A 27,384-nucleotide genomic window follows, 5' to 3' on the forward strand; every position below is an offset into this window, starting at 1 on the left:
TATATTCTGATATGTGTTGTTGAAAGTACTTTGTTGTTGAATTAGTACATATCAACATGTAATGATGGATATATATGACCAGTTCATGTCATATCTAGTAGATACGGGTTAATCTTATGTTATAATATGTACTAACATGCAAATTGGTATGTACTAATCGAAAAACTGACTTCTAACAATTCATATCCACCAGTAAATATCAACATGTATAGTTGGATAAGTTTGTAATTTAGGTTTCTGATGCTTGTTGATTATACAGGTAAATGACTATGTGGGTTTGTGGTGCTTGTGGTAGCTTTGTAGTCAATGGTGTTGGTGGAGGTGTAGACGCTAGGTGATAGTGCTGGAGATGGTAATAGATTTGCTGGTGAGCATTGATATAGTGCTAATAAGGGAGTTGTGGTTGGGTACGGATCGGTAATTGGTTACGGGAGCAGTGTGGCAATGGAAAACTAGTAGTTGTGGTGTTCGTTTAATCCTTTGTTTGCTTAGATGTTTTTCAATTGTAACTAGCTAATGAAGAGTTATTGTACAATAAGTAATGTTTTCTCTTTTTTTGTGCTTTGTATGGTATGTCATGGTTTATGACCAATATTCTTCTCAACGCAAAATGTCAAAAAAAAAATTTGATCTATAAAGTAGCTTATGTACGGATATTGATATATACTGAATCATTTTGTTGTGTTGGATTTATTATTTTTTTGCAAGTAACACAATGGTTGAGTACGTTATCGTCTCTTATATTATTTTTCCCGTCATTATTTTGTAATATTTTGCAATATTGTACCGCTGTTCTAAATTCTTTGTTTGAATTTATAGTTTTTCAACATACTAGTCGTCATGAAGACGATTGAAAAAGAGTATGAAGCCTCTTTAAGAAAACAACAATACATATCTGCAAAAAAAAGAGTATGAAGCCTCAAATACAAGCAATACATATATGTATGTACTGTAAAACCTTGCGCGCAAATAAGAAAACTGAAATTTTAACTCAAGACTATTTTTAGTACAAAAAGGTCTACAATTTAGTATAACAGGGTTTACAGAAAAAAAAAACTTAGCTTCAATATTTCTTATAGTACTGCAACATACTAATCGTATGAACTTGAAATAAAAGACTAAAAAGAGTATGAAGCCTTATCTAATAGCAGTAGATATCTACCCGTACTACAAACATGGTACCTAAAAGAAAATTTTGCCATAAACATAACTTATCCAACTTTAGTACATATTGTATCACCCGGTACATATCAATATGTATACAGTGAAACTTTAGTACATATCTACTGAGCAAAAACCTAGTACATATTGATATGTACCAAGTAAAATTTAGTAGATATCACACATTTGATATCGTCTCCTTGTTTGATGAGCACGCTGATGGTGCCAACTCCTGCAGACCCCATTATGCAATATTAGGTAAACATAACAGAAAACAAAATAATAATAGGAAAAAACAAAAGTTCGAAAACAAAAATAATCCCAAATGACAGTATGTATCAATATGAATCACTACGTGTACAAGCATCTTAGTTAACTATCTTACCTAACCTAGTACATATCGATATGTACTGAGCGAAAACCTAGTAGATTTCGATATGTACTAAGTGAAATCCTAGTAGATTTTGAGTGATTTTGTGTAGAATTAAGTACAGTTTCTGCAAAGACTGATAAGCATATCATTGTAGAATATGTACCTATCATTGCAGAAAACTGTTTAAGCCGAGAACGAATTGCTGGATCTAATGCACGATTACGAGCAACGCCATTTTCATAAAATCCAAGGATGATCTGACACAAGCAAGAAAGTAAAAGAAAGTGTATCAACAGAAGATAATAAAGAAATTCAGCAAACTTATCTTACTTTCTTCATATGTACATTCAGAAAACCATTGAACTCTCATGCTTCTTAGAAAAACAAACACATCATAACATGTAAATAAGTTGCTTATTAATTTAGCAAACAAACATCAGGATTTGAAGAAAAACACATTACAAATTCACGTAAACAGACATAAATGAATATAATACATTTTAATATGTACTGAGTAAAACCTAGTAAATATTAATATGTGCTGACTGAACCCCTAAAACGTATTAATCCAGTCAAAAATATGTTTTGGCGAAGATCATCTGATCGTTACAAGAATCCCAAAAACAAGAAAATGATTATATTAAGAACACAAGCATATATGCATATTTTAGAGCAGTACCAACAATAAATATATTGCAAAGTCTATTTAAATGAAAATATCAGATATGAAATTCATTTTCTTCTTGGTACATCAAATTATGTACTCAATTGATAAAACAAAAAAAAACATAGTAGATCCATAAACCTAAAGATCGTACACCAAAATCACTATAGGATCCAATCGTACACTCAAGTTCACTCTCGGTACATCAAATATACACAGTATACTCAATTCATATGCTTACAATACATATTTTCTAATACTCACTACATATCCTACAATACATATCCTATAGATGATGCGGCTTTACCGAAAAATTATCCAAAATTTCATTAATAGTCATACAAGTCCCAACTAGAGCTTAAAGAAGCAAAAGTTTACGTAAAACTTATGTTTTTCTAGCACTAATTTCATTCTAAAAACCCAATATTTATCACCGGAGGACCAACCGTGTCTTTCTTTTAATAAGTTGATAATTCTTCATCACCTACTTGGCAATCAGGCAAGAAAGTCATTTTTGTATGACATATCAATAAACACAAAGTAAATGTTCCTCTATCATTATCATCAATCCAATCATACATTTAATTTGCGGAATTAGAGTCAGAGTCTAATAAATTAGGTTAAAATTCCCTAAATATCTTCCATAAGAATGGAAGATCCATCGCTGTAAGTACAAGATAAAATATGTACCATCAAACCAATTGAGATCCAAAATCAAACCAATTGGAATAATTCAAAAATAAATCCTTAAAATACACGATTATGTAAAATCAATCAAAAAACAAATCTAAACTTAGATCAACGACAATGGAACCCACTTACCAAAATATATTTGCTTGAAAACACGACTCCATCAGAGATCCTAACAAGTTCACAATCTTCATATCTAGATTAGAGCTCGAGCACGGAAAGGAAAATGCAAATGATGATTTTAAGATTTAAGTCTCCTTATTATTTGATGTCAAGGGTATTATGGGCATCTGTAAAAGAACACATTACGTGTGGTGGACCAGTGGTAAAGAATTTTGGTCCAAAAACATGTTTTTGGACTACCGATTAAATAATTTCTATGAGTGGATTAGACAGTAACCGGGTTCTAGTTGTATCATTCAAAAACGCCGTTTCAAAACCATCAACATAATATTTCAGATCCTGCATGTCATTCTCGTAACCAAGGTCAACAAAAATCTCTACAACATTCTTGACCAGAGTTTGATCGATTTCTCGTCCTTCACGTTCTTGACCAATCAACGAGATAACAACATCCTTAACACGAACTTTCATCAACTCGCCGACAATTTTGCGGAAGCAACCAAACCCAACATCTTTTACCGTTGGAATTCTCCGTCGAGGAGTATAATGACGATCAAGATAATGGAAAATGCGCCAAAGCTTACTTACCAAAACTTTATAAGTTTCCCACCTCATAACGAGTTCTCATAACAAGAATACACCATGCTTCTCTTGGATAGCTGGTAAAACTATTGATTGCAAGTAATTACCATAAACACCTCCATATCTTTGGTAGAGCTGTTTAGAATAATCAGCACCAGGAGACTTCTGAGTGCACATGGTGTATATTGTTTCGTGCAGGATCGAAACAAACTTCATGTCTATTGGTGATTCAGGCTTACCTTCAATAGTATCAATCAGCTTCGTAATCCCCTTCTGAACGATTGCCCAACCTTCCTCCAACTCTAGTACCCTCTGGTCCTTCTCTTGGATAGCTGGTAAAACTATTGATTGCAAGTAATTACCATAAACACCTCCATATCTTTGGTAGAGCTGTTTAGAATAATCAGCACCAGGAGACTTCTGAGTGCACATGGTGTATATTGTTTCGTGCAGGATCGAAACAAACTTCATGTCTATTGGTGATTCAGGCTTACCTTCAATAGTATCAATCAGCTTCGTAATCCCCTTCTGAACGATTGCCCAACCTTCCTCCAACTCTAGTACCCTCTGGTCCATTGTGCGCAACACTGTCTCAACTCCAAACTCAAAAACAGAGACCCCCAAGACGAGAAACACAAAAAGAATGAGAAAAACTATGGGCCGTGAACTTGTTTTTATAGGGAATTATGTTCGGATTTTTTTTTTCTTTTTTTTTTTTTGGGTACGGTCATGTCCCTTGGGTTGCTGCAGTTCAGGATGATATGGGAATTTGGCATGATGCCAGAAATCAAATTGAGCTTATTTATTTATCCACTGAGACCCCTAGAATTGCCCTTGACGCCTGACCCTGTTAATTGCCATTCATACCAATAGAACCTCTAGAATTGACATCTGATACTTACTATACTTTATACGAGTTAATGGTTTCAGATAAAGTTATGTAAGTTACCAGATGGTCAAGATGTGTATCGGTACTCGACTGTGCAACACGCTTAATTTCTTCAACTTTCAACTTCTCCATAAACAGATAGAAGTTTGCTAGCACACCGGTTCAGAAAAGCATCAATCCTGAGATTCCTGACAATAAAATTTGAAGGTTCTTTTAAGTCTAAAGTCTTCAAGCTGTAATAGACAAGCTGCTAAAGTAATTGTTTACCTGATAGTTGCAAAAATGCTTTCATGTTGGATCATCTTATTATCGATTCATTGCAAAAATGCTTGATAGTTGCGACTAGTAATTAATGCATCAGCATGGAATGTGATTGAATCTCCAAATACTATCTGTACAATGAATTATTAGGTAAGCCATTCAATTCAAGTAATTGTTTCTTCTTGGTATGTATAAGATGATCTAAACTTCATATTATGAATTTCATCGAACTAAAAGCTGTGAAAGTCCTACACATTAGCAATCTGGGGGTGTTCCGAAAGATAAGGTTGGGGAGCATATCCTTCTTTCTTCATATCCAGAAGAAGATTCTTTAACATCAGATAAATCTCTGCAGATTCTGGGTGATTTTTATATGCAGCAACAAACATATGAGAAATGCCGTTGATCTCAATCCAACTGCAACCTGGTAACTTCTTGACCCCTCTTTCCTTCATCAATTCTCGAACTTTTAGAGCACTAGCCCATTGGCCAGCATCAGCATGAACATTTGCCATCAATATGTAATATCCCGAATTTTGTGGGTCCAATTTAAATAAATGCTTTGATGCCACCTCTGCGATTTCCACATTCCCCTGATTTCGACTCGCTCCCAGTAATGCCCCCCAAATACCTGCATCTGCTTCAAAGGTCATGCTTGTAATAATGTTTAGTGCTTCATCTAGGCGTCCAGCACGCCCTAACAAATCAACCATGCATGCGTAATGCTCCATTCGAGCTCTAATTTCATAGTTTTCGGTCATAGAGCGGAAGTAATTTATACCTTCATCAATAAGTCCTGCATGACTACAAGCAGAGATCATGGCAAGAAAAGTTATATGATCAGGTTGAAATCCTTTCTCTAACATAGCTTGGTACAAAAGTTGCGCTTCTTTAACCCGTCCATGTGTACCATAAGCAGCAATAATGCTATTCCACGAGACTTCGTTCTTCCACTCCATCAAGTCAAAGACTCTACGCGCAAGCTTCAAGTCTCCACATTTACTATACATGTCTACTAGAGCACTCTCCGCAAAGAGATCAGTTCTAAAGGAACCTTTCATCATAAAACCATGGATTTCTTTCCCATAATGAAGTGCGGGTAAATTTGAACATGCAGAAAGTGCAGCTGAAATCGTGGCACAATTATAATTTTCTCCCTTCAATCCCATATCACGGAACAGAGTGATGGCTTCTTCTGGTTTCCCATTCTGCGAACAGCTCGAAATCATCGAATTCCAAGCCACAACATCTCTCACAGGCATTCTATGAAAAACGCTATTAGCAAGATCCAGTCTTCCGCATTTTGCATACATATCAGTTAGGGAACTTCCAACATAACCTCCTCCCTCATGCCCATACTTAAGAATGTAACCATGAAGCTCCTTCCCCAACCTAAGAGAAGCCAAGCCAGACAAAGCTGGCAAAACACTTGCTAGAGTGACTGACGTGGGCCTCATTTGTGCGTGAAGCAACCGCTGAAAAGTTCGTAAAGCATCACTATACATTCCGTGAAGCACAAATCCTGAAATCATAGCCGTGTAAATAACAGCATCCACTGTCTTTGTCTGGTTGAAAACATTGCATGCCATCTCTATTTCCCTGCATTTGAAGTATATATCGATCAGTGCAGTCTTCAAGAATGCATCCATAACCACACCATGCCTTACAATATAACCATGAATTTCCTTACCTTGCTTCAAATCCACCAAGTCAGAAACCGAAGGAAGAAAACTCGAAAATGTGATAGAATCTGGTTTAACACCAGCAGATAACATTTCACGGAACAAATCACAAGCCTCAACCAAAGACCCATTTTGCACATACCCTGCAACCATCCCATTCCATGTAACTAGATCAGTCCGAGGTGTCATATCAAATATCTTACGAGCTTCATATAAACAGCCAGACTTTGAATACATCGCCAATAATGTGTTTGCAACAGGTGACTCTGAATCCACTCCACAACTAATAGCAAGTCCGTGAAGCACTCTACCCATTTCAGACGCACAAATAGACAGAACACAAACAAATGTTACATAATTAGGCATTATTTCCGTATACCTCATTTGCATAAACACTTCCATAGCTCTCTTCAAATCCCCATTTTTCACATACCCATTAATCATCACATTCCACAAAACAGAATCTTTAACAGGCAGTTTCTCAAACAACTCATGTGCATCCAATATCGCGCCATTCTCAGCATACAATTTAATCAAAGAACTACCCACAAAGACATCCATCTCAAACCCAGTAGAAACAACAGATTCATGAATCAATCTACCTAAACTCAAAGAATTTAAATTACTACAAGCCTTAACTACATAAGGAAATGTATATTTATCAGGTGAAATCCCACACCCCAACATCTTGAAATAGAACAATAATGCATTATTATAAAAACCCATCGTAGTAAACCCTCTAATCATCCAATTCCAAGGAGAAGTATACCCCAAATCAATCCTAAAAAACACATTTTTAGCATCGCTGAAACTTTTACAACGTACATACATACCCAATATTCTTGAACCCATATCATTGTGATCACTCATTCCATGAACAATGATTTGTGTATGGATTTGATAACCTTGTCGAAGACATGAACATGACTGCAACATTGATGTGAACCTGCTCATTAAAGATAAATTTCTCTGGTTCATTGCTCAGCTGAGAGCCTGAGAGAGAGATAGAGATTGGCGCGTGTTTTTCAAACAGTTGTGGTTGTTAGTTATTACGGGAGGTAAAGGGTGCTGATAACCAAAAACCAAAATGTTAAGGGCACCCAGTAAAGACAGTGTTGGGATTGTAACTAGGGTGAATCGGCATTTCCAAAGAAGAAGTTTAGTTTCAGACGGATTTGACAAAGGAGGAAATTTGAGAATGTCACTGTCTTCTTCTTGGTTTATTCTTCTTCATCATTTAATTCAATTTGCATTCACTATGTTGTTGTTCAGTTCAGGAGCTGACTTACTGATTTCAGCATGGAGAACCAGGTTAGAATACAATTTGAAAAACAAAAAAAGAAAAAGATCTTTTTTCTTGTTCAACTTAAATTGGGTTTTGTATGATTGGTTCTATCTCCTGATTCTCATCCTCTTGTTCAACTTAAATTGGTTCTGTTTTGTGCACTTTCATTATATATAAACTGTTGTTTCTTGGTTTCAAATGGAGGTTCATCAGTTGAGCTAAAAACCCTTGAATTATCTGATGTTGTTGGATGCTTGGATGGATACCCTTTGTTTAAGGTCTCAGATAATTGTCATTTGGGTAGTAGTCTAGGCTAAATTTGATAATCTGGTTGAGTAGTATGAGGGGAAGTAGGATTTGGGGGTTTTGGAAAGTGGAGTGCTCAAGAAAGACACTCACTCATCTAGGTAGTGCTAGAGAGACTAGAGAGACCACAATAATAAATGCATTAACCAAAAAAAAAAAAAATCCTCGAAATGTAGCTTCTGAGCTCCATCCAACTAAGAATTATTGACCCAGTGTTCTTGTTTTACTGAATGAGGCCTATGTTTTTGTAAAATTCATGTTTAGGAGATTAAGATGTTCATTCATTTTGAACCTTACAGCTGTTGTATTTTGTAAGTACTGTAAAGTTCATTATGGGTTCTAATTATGCTCCTTGATTTGCAGAAACTATATCTTCGTAAACGGGAAAACCCATTCTTTGATGGTATTGGAAGAAGCAATTCGGGCTTCACGGATCAAGGTGCTATGTTTGACTTCCAGGGAAGTGTTAGCAACCGGAGTTCGGTAGACGTCTCAGAATCCAAACTGTCATTCGGAGATCTCTCTGATGAATTATCAGAGAAACCTACTAAGAATTTGGCTTCAAAGATTCATGAGTCGGGGAGAAAATCAGGGATGATTTCGGCACCATCATTTTCATCTTTCAATATTCCATCAATGTCTCAAATGGATTTGGATGATGAAAATAATGTATTGAGAGAGTCTATTTTGAGGCCTAACAAAACAGACAAGGAGTCTTTTGGCATACCTACTGCAGTGAAGCCAAAAGTTCAAAGAACGTATTCGATGAATAAGATAAAGTCGGATATTTCAAGAATTCCACTCCCTCCTTCAGCAGCATCATTCTACAGTGGCAATGTGCCTCCTCGAGTTGAGATTGTTGAATCATGTGAAAGCATTGGAAGGCTAAATCAGTACTTGAAAGACCAAAGAGATTTTATCAGTGTTGGTGTTCCTGGGAGGTTCTTACATGTTGTAATGGGGCAAGAGACTACTGGTGATTCCGCTTTCTTCGACAAACCTTTTTTTTTGTCTACAGTTGTAGCTTTTATCTGTGATAATGCATTTTGGTTTTTCTTGTATGCCGATCACATGATTCCAGTGTCCAACTTTTCTAGGTTTTTTAGTTATTTAGTTAAGCCTGGCTTCAATATCTAAACAATCTAATCTGCACAAGAATGATGTAGTTTTTGAATGCAACTGTGTTAAATTGTTAGTTCACCTCTTACCGACATGTTTTTCAATGATATGCAGATGTTGGATCCGTTGCTTCAACCATCTTGTATGCCTTTTACTTAAGTGAAACACTGAAGAGTAGCCAGCTTTGCACTGTGCCCATCATCAACATGAAGCGGGGAGATCTAAACACTCATGCGGAACTCACATGGTTGCTTGAATTGTGTCATATTGACCTGTCATCCCTGATTTTCATTGATGAGGTATTAAACAACATAGAGTATTCAAACAAAAATGACTAACAGTACCTAATGCCAGTTAAAAGAAAACCATTCAAATCTATGAGTTGTGAGATGCATTTCATTGATTTGATACTCTGTTTATTATGCTTTCCTGCCTACCTAGAACTTCTCCATATGTGCCCGAGTACCAGTCCTGAGTGCTGTCAGTAAATATGTAAAAAGTCTATCTTTCTTGTAGGATAGTTTTCACTTGTGCAAAACATGTTTATGGATATAAGGAGGTTCACACACATTGGCTAATTTCTCCCAACGGGAGCGTGTTTATAATTCTTGCACCCGTCTATCCTTCCTGTTGAGCCTGCATAGAGATGATTCCTGTGATGATTATTTGTGGGATGTTATCATTGCAAGATAGATCTTTAATTATTAGACCTTGGATCGTCTCCATGTTGGTTCCACAGGTCGTTATGATGGTGCACCAGTGTAGTATCACTGCATAGAGAAACAGTGGGTGTCACCCCTTATATGCAAACACTTCTTTTTATAAAGTTTAAAACCCGACATAGGAGACACTTGCGAAGTGTTCAAGGCACATGCACAAGACTCTTATAAAAATAACCTTTGTTCTTCCAATTGAATCCTGCTGTTTTAACTGTGGCTAATGTTTGAGCAGATTGATCTCTCTTATTACTACTTATATGGGAGTCTTAAACTAGTCCTACTGAACAACCACAAAGTACCAACCAAGAATGAGGTAGCATTTAAAGTATTGTTGGTTTTATAATCAATTTAAACTTCAGAAATGAAACCAAATGATGAGGCTTGTTTAATGTGTCATCAGTCTTTGAAGCATGCCGTGGTTGAAAGCTTCAATTGTGTAAAGGTAGTTTACTGTGTTTTGTGGTTAGCCAGCCCTTTTTCATCTGTAAAGATGTGTCAAACTAACTTACTCTCCATTTGTTGCAGGAAGATTCTACTTCTGTGTGGGTTGAAACAGTTACTAGTGGCCAGGTAAAACTTGTCACTCTTCATCTCCTAGATGTAGAACTAAAACCAACTAACCAGTATTCATGTTTCCTTAGAGAAACATATTTGCGAATTTTCTCTGATCTATATCTCCAATCTGCTGAAATGGGAAACTTCTGCGTCGAATCTCTCAGTATTTGGTGGACAATGGACACAATGTACTTGGACTGCAAATGTTAAACCCGCTTGAAATATCTGTTCTGCAAATGTTAAACCCGCTTGTAGATATCTCGTGTTATTGTTATTCCTATAACAGCTGGTTCTTTTTCTCTCACTTGTAACTAGGACTGCTCATGTTGTACACTTGTTGCTGAAAAGTTCTCTCTTGCTTCACCTGAGTTGTTGGCTGGACAAGGCTTCAGTCGGCTTTTGGTACATATTACTCTTCTAACTTTCTCACTTCCAGTTTATTTGTTCTGAATCTTTGTTGTTTCAATCTAAATGAGTATGATGATGAAAGCCGTAATATATTCACTGCATGTTCCCGGTTAGATTTTTTTTTTTCGTTTTCTGTAGGTGGTTTCAATCTGTGTTAATATCACCTCTCCACCTAATTTATTTTTCTTGGATTTTGTGAAACAGTTAGCAGGTATACTTATAGATACAGGGAATCTGAAAAGCTCTTGGTGCACCTCCAAAGATAAATACATGGCCACATTGCTGATTAATGGTGCTGGTCGATTTGGAATTAATGGATTTTACCAGATATGTATGGCTTCTAAACTTGAATTTTCTGTAGATGATTCCACTACTGTGCAACTCATTGTTATAGTTTGGCGTTTGCAGTAAAGTATAAAATGTATGATATATCTGAGCTTAAGATAGGGGATATCTTGCGTAAGGATTTCAAGAAGTGGACAACCAAAGTAGGTCAGCATGAATTCCTATCTTTCTTGACCTTGTCTTCCAATAGCATAAATACTTCAGCAACTTTTACAATACATAAGTGGAGGTTTGGGTCCTCTTCAAGGTATAATATTGAGAATGCTCATTGAATGAGCAATTCAATAAGAGATCTCAGATTGATTCCTAAGCTTCAATTCTGTCATTTTCCCTCAGCAGGAATTTAAGCAGAAACAAAATTAGTACACAATTCATTTTATGCTGCTCTCAAGGACCCATATAGAAACTATCCAAGGTCTTATATCCCGTTAGGGTGATCTGATTACCTTTCAGATCATCCTCCTGGAAAGTTGGCTCATCCTAAAGCTTAACCTCGTATCAGTGAGGCTAATGGGAAAATCCGCCCACATGTTTATCATCCACTCTATGTAGAATCGGGGGGTAGAGGTTTCAGAACAATATGATTTTTGGTGGGGATGCCTTGCATGCCGAGCACAACATCCAATCATACCTTGGTCGTCACAGTGTCAGCTTCAAAGTGCTGTTCAAGACAATTACCGTGCCTTCTTAGTGACGCTTAACTTACCAGCCCAAGGAATTAGTCACTTACTACTCATTGCTGATAGGCTGCTTGTTCCTTAAAATATTGCTTGTTTACAGATTTATTGACTTGACAAAATATGATTCCTGAAACTAGGAAAGCCTGAGAATCCTGCTTCCAGATTGATGCTTCCATTGATTGGGATGAGTTCTATCGGCATTTCTGTTGGGCAACTTCTCTCTCATACGGATTCTGCTGCACAAGACATCATTCTTTTCCAGCGTGAGTTGAATGATATTGTCACGGGGCGTACCATTGAGCTTTAGAACTATTTGGTAGCGAGTAAAAAATGTTTTGTTGTTAATTTGGTTTCTTTCTTGCCATGCTTTCAGAGTCAGAGAAACTGCGGCTGCTTATGATTGTTTCTGGTTATTATGATGCCCAGAAGAACTTCAAGGTTTGTGATCCACTTTTGTAGTCTCAATTGTTAAACCATTTAATGGCATGTCATTTCATTCTCGTGAAGACGTTTCTTATGGTTCCCTGATATCATATTTCCCTGCTCCAAGTTTAACTGGGTTAGCCAGTTAGGGATGAGGTCAGTCTACCTCGGATTGGACTTGGTCAAAGCCTTAACCTCACAGCTTTCAGCCTAACACGCCTTAGGTGCTTTGCTGAAGCTATGTTCTGATGCCTGTGACCATTTTGGCAGTTTCTCTTATTGGCTTTGATAGTCTGGAACAGCGAAACAAATAGTCATTGCTAGTTTCACTCTCTTACTGAACACCTAGTTACATCCTACACCCATGAAGACCTTCTCATGAATTACTGGTGAAGTAGGCGAGATGACCAGTTTATGCTCTTGCCTGTTTTTTATTCAGAGGGAGATCCTTGTCTCGGCTGAATCTTCAGAGCTAATGAGGAATCTACTACATTTTCTCAACGCCAATGCTTCTCAATTGTCGCTAAAAGATCTTCACAAACCAGGTGAGAAATGTTACAGCTTTTTTTTTATTTAATTTGGGGCAAACCTCGGCATGTTGAAGATTAAGCATAATTCAGATGAAACACGTTGCATTATTCAGCAAAAGCTATATCTGCGGGCGGGAATTCAGCAGTTTCACTAAATTAAAAGTTTAAGGGATTGAGGTGATATATCTTCTTCGATAGTTCTAGAAACCAGAACCCCATATAGTACCTGTACTAAAATTGTGACAGTGATTGATCCTTGCAGAATCAGTACTTAGTTAAGTAAATCAGTGATAGCTCATGCCGGTTCCAATTTGTTTGCTGTTATTTAGTTTCCTGTTTTGCAGATACCGAATAACATATAGTAAGTGAGATTTTGTGCTTGTTATCTGTAGTTGATTCCAATTCCAAGTTTAATAGCTTAACAGGAATGAGGTTTCGGGTTAAGTTGGTGGTAACTGCACAAAATTGCACTAGTTACACTTAGGCCTTGGCTAAAAACAATTTCGCTTGGCAACGATTGTTATGGGTATCAATTAAAAGTTTGGCACTCCATAAGATGATTCTCACTTCTGTTTCGTATGTATATAATCTTGCAGGTCTTAGGGGTGAGCTGAAAGCGTTTGAGATTGATAAGAAGATAACATCAAGGAAAACCATAGAGCGTCTTTTGGAAGAATTTGGTGGATCATCTAGACAGTGATACATACATATACTAATAGTAGAACATAAATAATGTACATTTTCTGGTTGTAATTTCAGCAAGAAGAGAGCTTTTGATGAATAAATCACTCATTTAAACCAACATTCCTGGAAGCTGATATTTCTGGTGTTTTTCATAGTGGATTTGCTGGTAGTACTGCTCATAACCACAATTGTCTAGTCTTAAACAAAACTGACTACTTGAATGCACTGCTCATTTGAGCAAAATTTGACATTCAACAAAGAAACAAAGAACTTGACAACAAAAACCAGATTTAACAGATCAAATCAATTTCAGCAAAAAATGTAATGTAACCCAGAAAAAGCTGCAATTCCCGTTCATTTTCTAGATCATTACAGGAAAAAAAAACTCAGAAATACCCAACTCTAACGTTTCCTTCACTAAACTTCGAGAGAGTTCTCCCCTGTTGTTTCAAGCATAAACAGTCTTTCTCCCAGCATGTTCAGTGCAAGTAACAGAATCAAGAATCAAATTCCCAAGAAAGATGTTAAAAACACCACGAGTTTCTTCATAGATCGAACCGTTTGACACCACCTCTTCTTGGTAATCATCGAATAGCTGGTTACGTAATACCTTGATATTCATCCCTCAAAACTTTCCAATCTCTTTGCTCCTCCTTTGCCTAATTCTTTTCTTCTTCCTGATATTTTTCACTCTCAGAATTTCTCTGGCTGTCTTTCTTCTTATTCAAGCATGAGCAAGTGTTTGAATATATTGAAATCCATCCACACAAACATCCGGACTAACATCATACATTTCCTTAAAACTCTTATTTTTAAGGTCAAAGGATATCACCTTGTCATTCAGTATCCATGATATCAACGGCCTAGATGAATCTTCGCCTTCCTCAATAAGCAGCACATCCAAATCAAATCGGGGGTAAACTCTATCCAGTAGAATGCTGTGGTATACAGTTGTTAATGGACTGAGATCAACGTATTCCATCCTGTATAATCCATACGTATCTCCCAAATGTCAAAACGAGGCATGTCATCTTTATGCATCTCCATAAGATGAATATGTCCCCTGCACTCGTTGAAGTACTCAATCTGCCTACAAAAATCTCCCCTGCGGTACGGCTGTGTTGGCATCGCAATTGTCTTCATTAACTCGCAATCAATATCCAAATAATGAAGATTTGCAGTCCACTGAACCATTCCAATACACACCAGACAGCTCTAATCTACCAGATGAAGAGAAAGGAAAGGGATCTCCTGCTTCTCTCCAAGAGTCTGTCTTGGAAGAGTATATTTTTCAATGTGAAACATCCTTTCGCTGGTATCTGCATCGCATAGTAACTTGATTTTTTGCAGGATCAAAAGCTATATATGGGACACGAGTGTTTCTGTATGGTGGTGAAGGAAGGGTTTTGCAACACCTAATGGATGGATTGTATATGACATAAGTTGTGTGATAATCTGTGGATTTATTTCGAACTTGACAAAGAACAAGACCATTGCAAGAATGCACAAAACTTATACTCAACAGCAATTGGAATTTTCAAGGGAACATAATCAATACAGTTTCGTTCATCCAAGACCAAAGTTTTAAAACTAATTCTCTCACATAATCCATATCATACATGAATATTTTCTTCATAAATAGTGCAGGCATAGAATGACGACAGCTCCGAAGATTATAGTTTCTTTTAAAGTATGGATCAGATATTAGAGATGACCATTGTTTTGATACGGTTTTGAATACACACAGGGATTTGACTGGTAAACAATATAGAATGTCTATTATAAGATCACTATTGTTGCCTACGGCTGACGCCGATGTTGATGATAAACCTTTCTTGTTACCGGAAACTGAGAACATCTTTGAATGAAAGAAAAGAAAAGAAAAGGGGTTGTTTTTCACCTGCTATTGAAGCTCAAAATTCACTCCAAAAACCCTAATTGTATTTCAAACGGCGTCTGCAATCCCAGGCCTAGCAATTTCTTTGACAGTCATCATCTCGCATTACCCCCTTTATATTCCGTGACTTTGCGATCTAGGCATTCTTTAGATTTCGTTACAGCACCATATTTCAAGCCTAACCCCTGAACTGTGCCTTTTGGCATCACCCATTTAGCAAATTTAAGAAATAATTACAACAGATTCTAAAACTCTCATTGTTCCCAAGGCAAGGTGCATTACTCATCAGCAAAAGCTTTATTCTTAAGCATGGTTTGATAGCACTAGCAACCACGGCAACACCATATTCATCACCGTCAATTTCACCAGAATCATCAGTAGGCCCCCGTACAAGGGTCAAGCCTCTTTTGCCCAAACAGCTGCACTCAATAGCATTTAAAATGTCACTAACACAACCCTCTTGGTAAGCTGAAGGATTGATTAAGAAGACACTCAATGCTTCCATGAAAAAAATTGTCCTTGAAGTCCTGTTTGAGCTCGTAGCACTCATCACTCTTTAATACTGTAATTGCCATCCCAAAAACAGAGTTGTCTCCCTCCACAATCATAGCAGGAACAGGAGCAGAAGCTATGTACTCGAGGAGCCGACGGTGTTATATCTTTTACAACTTTGTCTGTTTGATTTGTGAGAGTTAATGAGATATTTGTGTCTCTACACTCAGCATTATATATATGGTTCCGCCAGGAATCGAGTTTATGATCTAAAGCCTCAAGGAGGAAACCAAGTTCTTAACTATTTCTCAGAAGATTTTTAGTCCCACATCGCAAAAAAAAAGTAGATATGAGTTCAGTATTTAAGCTTGAACATCTCTCATGCATCTCAATGTTACCTGAGAACTGAGGTCTACCAATATGCACACTTGGATGCCCGGTCTCGAGCCCAAACTATCCTGAACTTCACTTAAAAAAAAAAAAAAAAAAAAAAAAAAAAAAAAAAAACAAATGGAAACAGCCACAACCTCCAAACCCCTGTCGTTTCAAAGTATAAGACCACGTCCATAGCTCTAGCATGTTCAGTGCAAGTAAAAGCATTACGAATCAATCCGCTAATATGTTCCACTCCACCTTTTCTTGCTAATTTTCTAATAGCTGGTATTAGTAATACCATGAATATTTCCTATGTCTCTTTGCTCCTCCTTTTCCTATCCCAACATTTTTTAGTCTCCTTCTTCTTTTGGCTGCTTCGAAGCAATAATATTCAAGCATGAGAAAATGTTTCGATATACTGAAATTCCTCTATGCGAACTTTTGGATTAACATCATACATTTCCTTAAAACTCTTCTTTTTAAGGTCAAAGGATATCACCTTGTCCTTTGCTATCCGTAATATCAACCTTGATGAATTATCGCCTTCCTCAATAAACAGCACATCCAACTCAAAATGACGGTATAAATAAACTCTATCTAGTAGAATGCCGGGGTATACAGTTGTTAATGGACTAAGATCAACGCAATACTTGGCATTCCATCCCGAATAGTCCACTCGCATCTCCCAAATATCAAAACGGGGCATGTCGTCCTTGCGCATCTCCATATGATGCATATGCCCCCTGCACTCGCCAAAGTATTCAATACGGCTAGTATAATCTCCTTCGGAAAACGGCTGCATTGGCATTGCAACCGTATGGATCAGATATCAGAGAGAGCCATTTTTTAGATACAGTTTTGAATGCACACAGAGATTTCACTGGTAAACAATATAGAATGTCTCCTAAGAGACCACCATTGTTGCCTATCCTTGATGCTGATGCTGAGCTTTTGTTGCAGAATGAAATTGAAAGCATCTTTTGAATGAAAGAAAAGGAAATGGGTTTTTTTTACCTGATACTGAAGCTCACGTCTAGCCGCAGCTGGCCTCGAAATTTACTCCATAAACCCTAACTTTCCAATAGATTTTAAATGTCAAATACAAGGAAATGGTGTTCAATTTTATACCGGGGGTTGGATGAAGTGGTTGTGTTTGCATATTGACCGTCAGATTAGAACGTTGCACAAGTCCTTGGTCAAAGCCTTGACCTCACAACTTGCAGCCAAGTAGTAGCACGCCTTGGCCCTTTGGGTGCTTTAGCTAGAGACCTAGAGCGTTTCAGTATCCAATTTCACTCATTGTTCCTGGACACCTGATTACATTCTGCACCAATGAAGGCCTTCTCATGAATTAGTCTTGTTTTTCATTCAGAAGACTAACTAATAATTCAGCTGGAACACATTGCAGTGTTCAGCCAAAGCCAATGGTGTACCTGAGATTGAAAGTTTTTCATGTATTAACGCTTCTTTTGGACTCCTCATAGTGATTCTCGTTTCACACATCTGGTTTTGTGCAAAATTCAACTTTACAGGTATTAGAAATGAGCTGGAAGCATTTGTGAATAGTAAGACGATAAATTCCAAGGAAAACCATTTAACACCAAGATACACTGATTACATACAGATACATGTGGTTGTAATTTCAGCAACAAGAGACACTCTGGTGAACAAATCTCAATGTCGTAATTTCAGCAATAAGAGAGATTTTGATGAACAAAATTTGACTCAACAAAGAACTTCAGAACAAAACCAAAGTTAACAGATCAAATCAATTTCACCAAACAATGTAATGTTTACAAAAAAAAAACTGCAATTTAGCTTCCTTTCCTAATCATTTACAACTGGAAATGACAATTTGTGACGGCTTCGATTTACTTCATTAACAAACTAAAAGAAAATAAAATTCCAAACCTTCCCTCTTTCTGACAATTTTCACCCTCAGAACCTCTGGATTTCTTTCTTCATCTTTTTTTGGCTGCTTCAAAGCAATATTCAAACATGAGAGAGTGCTTCGATATATTGAGATCCCTGCACACAAACACCTGGATTAACATCATACATTTCATTAAAATTCTTATCATCAAGGTCAAAGGATATCACCTTGTCCTCCGGTATCCATGATATTAACCTTGATGAATCTTCGCCTTCCTCAATAAGCAGTAAATCCAATGCAAAACGACCGGAGAATTGAGCTCTTTCTAGTAGAATGCCAGGATATACAGTTGTTAATGGACTAAGATCAACGCAATACTTGACATTCCATCCCGAATAGTCCATTCGCATCTCCCAAATGTCAAAACGGGGGATGTCGCCCTTGACCATCAGCATAAGATGCATATGCCCCCTGCACTCGCCAAAGTATACAATATGCTTGCTATAATCTCCTCCGGAATTCGACTGCACTGGCATTGCAACTGTCTTCATTGATTCACAATCACTATCAAAATAATGAAGAGTTCCGGTCCACTGGTCAAACCAGTGCACTGAACCATTCCAATACACACCAGACTGCCATAATCTAACAGGTGATGGGAAAGGAAAGGGATCTCCTGCATCTCTCCAAGAGTCTGTCTTGGAAGAGTAGATTTCAATATGAAGCACATCTTTCCTGATATCTACTCTGCAGACACCCACAACCTCATAGTAACTTGATTTTGCAGGATCAAAAGCTATAGTGACACTTAGGACCTGAGGCACACAAATATTTCTACTTCTTTCTTTACCGATGGCAGGAGCTTCTCTGAATGGAGGTGGAGGAAGGGTCCTGCGGTGTTTCATGGACGGATTGTATACGACATAAGTTGAGTGATAATATGTGGATTCATCTTGAACTTCACAAAGAATAAGACCATTGCAAGAATGCACAAATTTTACATGCGTGTTTTACGGTTAACAGCAATTGGATTACTGAAAGGAACGCAATCAATACCGTTCCTTTCATCCATGACCAAAGTTTCAAATTCTGATTCTATCCTGTTTTATCAATTTTCTCTCCATAAATAGTGCAGGCATCCTAAGACACAGCTCTGACGATTATAGTTTGTCTCAAAATATGGATCAGATATTAGAGACAGCCATTGTTGTGATACGGTTTTGAATTGACACAACAATTTTGCTGGTAAAAGATATAGAATGTTCATTAAAACATCACTATTGCTGCATATAGTTGATGCTGATGATTTTATGGTTTTGTTGCACAATTTCTTACTGGAAACTGAAAGCATCTTTGAATGAGTGAATGAAAAGAAAAGGTTCTTACCAGATTTTTAAGGTCCGGCGGGCATGAAAGTTCACTTCACAAACCCTAACTTTGTGAGAGATGCGGTGGTTAGTAGATTCTATTTCCCGTCCAGGTTAAACTGGTTCAGGGTTGGAGTCGCACGAGCTTGGATTGGATTAGACTTGGTTTAAAGCGCACCGCAACTTGCAGCTTAGTACGCCTTGGTTGCTAAAGCTTGAGTTCCAAAGCTATACTCTGGCTTGTGCTAAATTCAACTTCGCAGATCTTAGAGATGATGGCCTGAAAGCATCTGAGATTGATAAGATAATAAAATCAAGGAAAAGGCATTCAACATCGAGGTTGTAATGGCAGCAAGAAATTTTGATAAACAAATCTCCCAATTGAAGTAAAGAGTTGTTCTGGAAAGTAAATTTAAGTGTTCTTCAATACTGGTTCAGATCCAATTGAATTAAATTGACAATTATAAAATTGTTTGAAGAAGAAGATACCTCTTAGAGATTGTTAAAAAGCTAATTAGACAAATAAATTGATGCATTCTACTATTTGCCATCAGATTAACTGATGTTTATTCTTTAGATTTCAATTGCACTCTAATACGAACATGAAATTAGGGCACCAGAAAGAACATTAATAAACTCAGAAATTTAAAAAGAAAATAGCAGATCGAATTTACCCAGAAACTGAAAATTTTCATTCATTTAGAAACTATTACAAACCAAAAGGAAGCTTACAACAGCTTCAGTTACCTAATTAATTAAAACCCAGAGATTACCGAAACCCAGAAACTAATACTAATACCTTTACAGAAAACCCCAATTTCAGTAAAACCAAACCCTAACCTCCAAAACCGTAAAGAGTTCTTCCCTGTCGCTTCAAAGCATAAACCACGTCCATAGCAGTGACAGTCTTCCTCCTAGCATGTTCAGTGTAAGTAACAGCATCACGGATCACATTCTCAAGAAAGATCTTAAGAACACCACGAGTTTCTTCATAAATCAACCCACTGATACGTTTCACACCACCTCTTCTTGCTAATCTTCTGATGGCTGGCTTGGTAATACCCTGGATGTTATCTCTCAGAACTTTCCTGTGCCTCTTTGCTCCTCCCTTTCCCAAACCCTTTCCTCCTTTTCCTCTTCCTGACATTTTTTTTCACTCAGAAATTGAAACTGAAACTGAAATTTCTCTCTCTGGATTTTCTGTTCTTTCTTTGATTTGTGAGAGATGGTGGTGGTTATTTATAGACTTAATTTGGACTTTGTCAAACTTTTGAGATGGTGTTTGTACCGTTAGATGGTATAGTGATCCGTGTGAATGGTTTTAGTTTGTAAATTAACCGTTAGATTAGATATATTAGTTTTCTATTGGCTGAATAAGAAGTACTCGGATCCAGATCTGTTTTTCTTTATTTTCCTTTTGTGTTTTTTCACTTTGAGAAAGGAAGATATTATTAACCGTTGAATGGGGTCGTGATCCCAACGACTTTTTTTCGTTGTATAATAACCGTTGGATTGGAGGTTTGGTTTCCATTGGCTGGGTAAGAAGCACACGGATCGCGACCTCTGTACTCTCTAGGGGTGTAAATTCGGGCAGACCGGGCCGCCCGAACCAAAAACTAAGACAGGCCGGGCAGGCCAGGCTTAATATTTGTGAGCCCGTAAACAAATTCAGACCGGACAGGCCGGGCACAAGTAGATAATTTGCTAGCCAAAGACCGCCCAAAACCCATTTTTTATACGGGCAGGCCAGATCGGGCCGGACATGCCTCTAATTTTTTTTTTTTTTTTTTTTTTTAAGTTTAAATTTTCAAATGAACGGTATTAAATTCAATATCCTTTCCTTTCCAACATCGCATATCGTAAGTGATAGTATTATTTTATATTTAAATTACACTGACAAATTTTAAATTTTGGCCTATACTAAATAATTCATTAGAGTACAATAAACTTTCTAATAAGAAAATATATTACCATTAATGTTTTGAAAAGGTTAATTATAAGTAAAAAAACAATTATATATTTTATTTTTCTTGACACAAAATTGACAATTATAAAATTGTAACTTTTAAGTCTTTTTAAGAGGATATTAAATGATTAATGGCACATAGAAGGCTTTCAGGCCAGGCACCAGGCCGGGTATCAGGTCGGGCATCATAATTAATCGCAAAGCCCGAAACCGCACAATAAATTAATCCAGGCCAGGCCGGATGGTCCATGACGGGCCATAACAGGCTTTGGGATACTTCGGGTACAGGCGGGCTCGGACGGCTACAGGCAGGCCGAGTATTTTCGGGTATTATTTACACCCCTAGTACTCTCTTTTCGTTTTTCTCTCAAGATTGAAATTTTCGATATTACCCTGAGTTGGTTTTCTCTAACGCGGTCGAGTTTTGTATTGTTCGTGCTAACACACCAGAAAGTCTCATAAATCTCCGCCCTTTTTAATGCCAACAACCCTTGCTTGAAACACTATTCTTTTTTCGTTCTCGCACGTATTTTTGGTACATCGCACGTACTTTTCGCCTCCCGCACATTTTATTGACTTCGGTCCTTGGATTCTCTCCATTTTCAACTGAAGCCGTCCGATGTTAATAAATACACAAAATTGGTTAAAAAGACCAAAATCAACAATTCCTGGATGAAAAAGACATGTAAAATTTGATACTGTTTAAATGGACGAGAATGTAAAAATAGCCAGGATGTAAACAGTTTCATCCTACCCACTTTCAAATACTTTTTCTTATTTTTAATTTACATCAGGATGCATCCAGTTTCATCCTCGCTCTTTTTTAAGTTTAAACCGGGATGAATCCAGTTTCATTCTTGCTATTTTTTTGGTGTGCATTTCACCCATATTAATTTTTACTCTTCCATTAGAACTATGTTCTAAAAATATTTGGACAAATGACCCATTTTCTGTAATAAATATTGAAACTACAATATTAGTGGTTATACAAAGACAACAACTAAGCTCATTTCTTTTCATTCTCTTCGATAAATTGGGTCGCGAATCTCAACAAGATAAATTGGGTCGTGAATTATTTATGGATTTTTCGGTGAAAAAGTTGATTAGAAGTATCAACAACAGAAGATTTTACCTCACTATCCATAACAACTACAGTTGAGTTGGAGAAAGACTATCTTAGTAATGAGAAGCACATACCATTTCAGCAGACCAAAAAGAGAAAAAAAATCAAAACAATTTAAAACTCTTTTCCTAAAACCTGAGGTGTGCATAATCTTGTCTCTTTTAATCATGCACATGAGACAAGATGCACTAACCAACACAATTAAGTTGTGCTGGGGTGAACAATAATCTGTCCACCATAACCTTTTCGAAAGGAATTCATAGAGCGATGTTCCTCAGAGTGTTTAGACCATAATTCTTTCTCTAATGATCTAGTCTTTTCTTTGGAAACTAACTTCTTTGAAGAAGAGATGCGTTTACATACCTCTAATGATTTTTGAACAAGTTTGAGGTTGTTTGCTAATCGATTTGCTCTTCGTTGAAGTTTGTTGACATATCTCATTTTGTGTTTGTACTTGAAACACTTTGAAAGTTCATGACCTTTGAGAGAACAATAAGAGCATGTCAACATGGAGGATGATTCGGATACCCGAGATGTGTAGGCAGCTAGACACATAGTGGAACCTGAAAAATCAGAAAAAGAGTTTCCAGTAGAAACAGGTAGATTCATTTTTTCTTCCAGATCGGTTGAGAATTCTTCTGAAAGAATATCAAGATTGATATATGTATTGCTACAGTTATCAATATCAATATTGTTAGAGCATTGCTCGGTCAACCTCGCATGCGTTGCTATCTCAAGCATGTTTGTCAATGTTAGTGATCAAAACTATGAGTCTTGATTTCTAGCCTATATAGCTAAGTCTCAAACTAGGATAGAAAAGTGTAGTTGAGCTCAAGGACTTCATGGCGATTCATCATAGAACAACGAAGATCTACTCAAGGAACCGTGGAACTTCATCAACAAAAAGGTATGTGGAGACTTGGACTTATCTATCACTCAAAAGTCTATTTCTTCTATCTCCTACTTCTTATGAGACAAAAGTCGTATGCTATATAGACTGGATCATACACATTTGGTATTACGAGCCGAGTATATCTCGCCTATCTATATCTCGAAATCATGTGTTGGTAAAGCGTTTCGCTTTGATCATGTTTATTTTCACCTAGTGACGAAAGTCATGAAAAGTTTCAATTACTTTGAGAATTGCTCTGACGCGAAACGGTCTGTGAATGACGGCTATATAACATCCTCTGAGAATGTCTCAATGATTGGAATGAGAGTTTATATTACATAACCATGTATTCCTTAATCCGAAGTTTTCAAACTTTGTTGATTGAGAGAAATCGGAGGAATTGGCTTTGCCAAGTCTGCGAACCCAGTCCGCGAACTGACGGAAGTTCTTGTACCGAGAAATTCTATTGGGATTTTCCAAAAACTCGTTTGCGTGTAAGTCCGCGAACTCAGACCGCGAACCTAGTTCGCGAACTGGCGAAATTCTCTTTGCCGAGATTTTCTCTGAGTTTGGAAAATTCTACCGGTTGTCTTAAGTCCGCGAACTTGTTTGTGAGCTTAAGAGGATATGATCTAAAGATGTGCTCTGAACATGAAACTTAAATTACTAAGGAATGTTTTATGCAAACCGTGGCTATAAAGTTCATGAGTCGATTCAATCGAATCGAATCATCTTTGTTTCAATTGTGTCTTGTGTAGTTACATAAGATCTCATAGCAATTGAACAACTCTCTAACTAGTTCATTTGAGTCAATTGAACTAGTTATGGTGAAGAAGAACAAGGTTAATATGAAATGCTCATATGGTTAACCTTTTGGGTTACTATGTTGAACCAACATACACGTACACGTTTGGGCATGGTTTTCACAAACCCAGTAAACGTCTACCCAAGTGTGTGTGACAAGCTAAGTTTTCGATCTAACGGTTGAGAAATATTAGCTTGAATCTAAATCAGGTTTTCATCAACGGTGAATATGGATTGCTTTGTAACTAAGGCAAAACCCTGATTTGAAGGCTATATAAAGTAGACATCTAGCATTGTGCAAAACTAATCCCCACACGTCTGTGTGATACTATTGCGCTCGCTAGAGTCGATTCTCCTTTAACCTTTGGTTTTCTTCTATAAAACCAGGTTAACGACTTAAAGACTTCATTGGGATTGTGAAGCCAGATCGATACCACTTTTATCGTAGTTGTGTGATATGATCTTGCATCTTCTATCGTACGAGTACAATCTTTGTTTGGCTTGAGATCATGAGAGTTCTCCTATAGGCAAGATAAAGAAGTCACGAACATCTTCGTCTCACTGTTTGTGATTCCTCGACAAACCGCCTGTGTAGTCAGGAAGGATTGTAGAGAGGTGATTGATTAATCTAGGCTGTTCTTCGGGAATATAAGACCGGATTATCAATTGGTTCTTGTTCACCTTGATTTCATATCTTAAGACGGAACAAAACCTAGGGTTTATCTGTGGGAGACAGATTTATCCTTTGATAGACTTTTCTGTGTGAGACATATTTGTTTATTATCAAGTCTGCGATTTTGGGTTGCAGCAACTCTTGGTTGTGGGTGAGATCAGTTAAGGGAATCAAGTGCACAGTATCCTGCTGGGATCAGAGGCGTAGGAGTACAACTGTACCTTGGATCGGTGGGAGACTGATTGGGGTTCAACTATAGTCCAGTCCGAAGTTAGCTTGGAGTATGCTAGTGTCTGTAGCGGCTTAATACAGTTTGTATTCAATCTGGACTAGGTCCCAGGGTTTTTCTGTATTTGCGGTTTCCTCGTTAACAAAACTTCTGGTGTCTGTGTTATTTCTAATCCGCATTATATTTTATATACTTGAAATAATACAAGTTGTGCGTTGGTGATCATCAATTGGAAATCCAACCTTTGGTTGTTGATTGATATTGATTGATCCTTGGACATTGGTCTTTGGTACCATCCAAGTTATTCCTTGTATTTTATAAAGACTCGCTATTGATTTTATCTTGAGTAAAAATCAAATCAAGAGAGAGATATTAACTCCTTGAGATACTTTTATCTAGATTGAGTCTGACTGTCTAGTTGATTCTCTAGCAAAGTATTTCGGAGTTAGTCCATACAGATTGTTAAGAAAAATATTGGGTGGTGTTGTTAGACCCCCGCTTTTTCAATTGGTAACAGAGCAGGCAAACACGTTTAAAACCTAACAAGTCCGTGTTTGTAGCGTTCTGACTCTATGGACAGAGGTGCTATCTCTATTAACGTACCACCAGTCTTCGATGGCTCCAATTACTTATGGTGGAAAATTTCTATGCAATATTTTCTTCAATCGCGTGATTTTCAATCATGGGTATATGTGTTAATGGCTATGATGCTCCCGTTGTGGCAGTCGGTGATGTAAACGTTCCCAAACCTATTGGTGAATACACCGTTGTTGAGATAACTGCTGCAAAGCAAAATTCCTACGGTTTGAATGCTATCATACATGCCATTACCCCAAATCTTCAGCATCATGTGACAAACTGCACTAGATCTAAAGATGCTTGGGATATCTTAGAAACCGTATTTGAAGGCAACTCCAGTGAAAAGGATGCTAGGCTTCAAAACCTTAATTCCGATTGGGAGAACCTTCGTATGGCAGATGAAGAAACATTTGATGAGTTTAATCACAAAGTGTCTGAAATTGTTAATGCATCTTTTGCATTGGGTAAGACTATTCCTGAAAAGGAGATTTTGATGAAAATTCTCAGATCGCTGCCATCTAGATACGAGTCTAAGAAGCATGCCATCGTTGAGGGTAATAACCTCGATAATCTTTCCAGAAACACTTTGGTTGGAAAGCTTAAGATCTTTGACCATGAACATACATCCAAAGTCGGTAAGGATGTTTCCTTTAAAGTACAGAAGAACACTAAATTACTGGTCAAAGGTAAGAGTGTTCATGTCTCTGAGGATGATCAGTCTGAGGATGATTTTTCGGATGAAGATCTTGACAAATCAGTCTCCTTGATCACAAGACAGTTTAGGGATCTTCTTTTGAAGAGAAGTAAACGGTTTTCAAGAGACAAACCTAAGTCATCAGACAAACCTCACGGTCACTTACCTCCTAAAAACAGGGATGCTGACGAGGCTGATGACGAGGACATGCCTCAGTGCTTTAAGTGTAAGGGTTTTGGCCATTTTTCTAACGAATGCCCAAATCATAGAAAATACACTAGGAACAAAGGTCTAGCTGTAACACTTGATGAAATGTCTGAAACCTATGATTCCGATGAAGATAGGAAACCAAGTGTAGGGCTTCTTTGTGAAAACATCGATTTTGATACTTGTAGCAATACATATATCAACCTCAATGGGTTCGGAGAAGAGGGAAACCCAATCAAAATGGAATATTTTTTGAATCTGATAACTGGAAACCCTGTCAGTGATGTTTCAGGATCAACTGTATGTTTGTCTTCTTGCACATCTCAGATGCCTGAATACTATCCAAGTTTGACGTGCTCGTTTTGTTCGATGAAGGAACACAAACTATCAAGGTGTTACAAATACAAGTACCAAATAAGGCACTCCAGCAAACTTCAACGAAGAGCAGATCGATTAGCAAGGAAGCTGAAACTTGCTCAGAAGACCGCCGAGGTATGTAGGATCTTATATTCGTCTAAGAAGTTGGTTTCCAAGGATAGAATAAGACCATTTGAAAAGAAAATATGGTCAAATCGTTTTGATAGACAAAGATCAGAGGATTCCTCCCATGAGGAAAAAGATGGACAAATCGTTGTTCATCGCAACACAACTTGATTGTGTTGTTGGGAAAATCTTGTCTCATGTGCCTGTTCAAAAAGAGACAAGATTGAGTGTTGATCCAGGCTTCAGAAAAG

General features: G+C 37.4%; 4 protein-coding genes and 1 long non-coding RNA gene across 7 annotated transcripts; 1 reads left to right on the top strand and 4 right to left on the bottom strand.

The window, feature by feature from the left end:
* Positions 1–1,170: 1,170 nt before the first annotated feature.
* LOC113328570 lies at positions 1,171–3,422 on the bottom strand. The gene is made up of 3 exons (XR_003349458.1): positions 3,021–3,422; positions 1,698–1,791; positions 1,171–1,393 (listed from the first exon to the last, which is right to left on the bottom strand). It is a non-coding gene; the product is annotated as an uncharacterized LOC113328570 (long non-coding RNA).
* A 133-nt stretch (positions 3,423–3,555) lies between these two features.
* Positions 3,556–7,389, bottom strand: LOC113285731 (pentatricopeptide repeat-containing protein At4g21300-like). 2 transcript variants are annotated; one of them, XM_026534509.1, is made up of 3 exons: positions 4,750–7,389; positions 4,139–4,670; positions 3,556–3,883 (listed from the first exon to the last, which is right to left on the bottom strand). In XM_026534509.1, exon 1 carries the CDS (start codon positions 7,377–7,379, stop codon positions 4,992–4,994), a length of 2,388 nt encoding a protein of 795 aa, XP_026390294.1. In that variant the 5' UTR covers positions 7,380–7,389; the 3' UTR covers positions 3,556–3,883; positions 4,139–4,670; positions 4,750–4,991. The 2 variants fall into 2 exon arrangements, with proteins under 2 accessions (XP_026390294.1, XP_026390289.1); XM_026534504.1 differs by having other exon boundaries at positions 3,556–4,670.
* A 210-nt stretch (positions 7,390–7,599) lies between these two features.
* On the top strand, positions 7,600–13,661 carry LOC113285743 (exopolyphosphatase PRUNE1-like). Of its 2 annotated transcripts, XR_003328910.1 has the most exons (15): positions 7,600–7,736; positions 8,380–8,992; positions 9,250–9,434; positions 10,087–10,167; positions 10,255–10,296; positions 10,380–10,424; positions 10,725–10,811; positions 11,022–11,148; positions 11,226–11,309; positions 11,980–12,105; positions 12,216–12,280; positions 12,705–12,810; positions 12,909–12,972; positions 13,058–13,156; positions 13,392–13,492. XR_003328910.1 is itself a non-coding variant. In XM_026534517.1 (13 exons), exons 1-13 carry the CDS (start codon positions 7,725–7,727, stop codon positions 13,493–13,495), a joined length of 1,677 nt encoding a protein of 558 aa, XP_026390302.1. In that variant the 5' UTR covers positions 7,600–7,724; the 3' UTR covers positions 13,496–13,661. The 2 variants fall into 2 exon arrangements, 1 of the variants encoding a protein (XP_026390302.1); XM_026534517.1 differs by lacking the exons at positions 12,909–12,972; positions 13,058–13,156 and having other exon boundaries at positions 13,392–13,661.
* Positions 13,662–18,235: 4,574 nt separating this feature from the next.
* Positions 18,236–19,021, bottom strand: LOC113303846 (F-box protein At5g07610-like). The gene has a single exon (XM_026552952.1). It carries the CDS (start codon positions 19,019–19,021, stop codon positions 18,236–18,238), a length of 786 nt encoding a protein of 261 aa, XP_026408737.1.
* A 1,131-nt stretch (positions 19,022–20,152) lies between these two features.
* Positions 20,153–20,682, bottom strand: LOC113285752 (histone H4). The gene has a single exon (XM_026534529.1). The coding sequence runs from the start codon at positions 20,628–20,630 to the stop codon at positions 20,319–20,321; it is 312 nt and encodes a 103-aa protein (XP_026390314.1). The 5' UTR covers positions 20,631–20,682; the 3' UTR covers positions 20,153–20,318.
* Between the last annotated feature and the right edge of the window lie 6,702 nt (positions 20,683–27,384).

The sequence above is a fragment of the Papaver somniferum genome, chromosome 1, assembly GCF_003573695.1.
Source record: "Papaver somniferum cultivar HN1 chromosome 1, ASM357369v1, whole genome shotgun sequence".
NCBI lineage: Eukaryota > Viridiplantae > Streptophyta > Magnoliopsida > Ranunculales > Papaveraceae > Papaver > Papaver somniferum.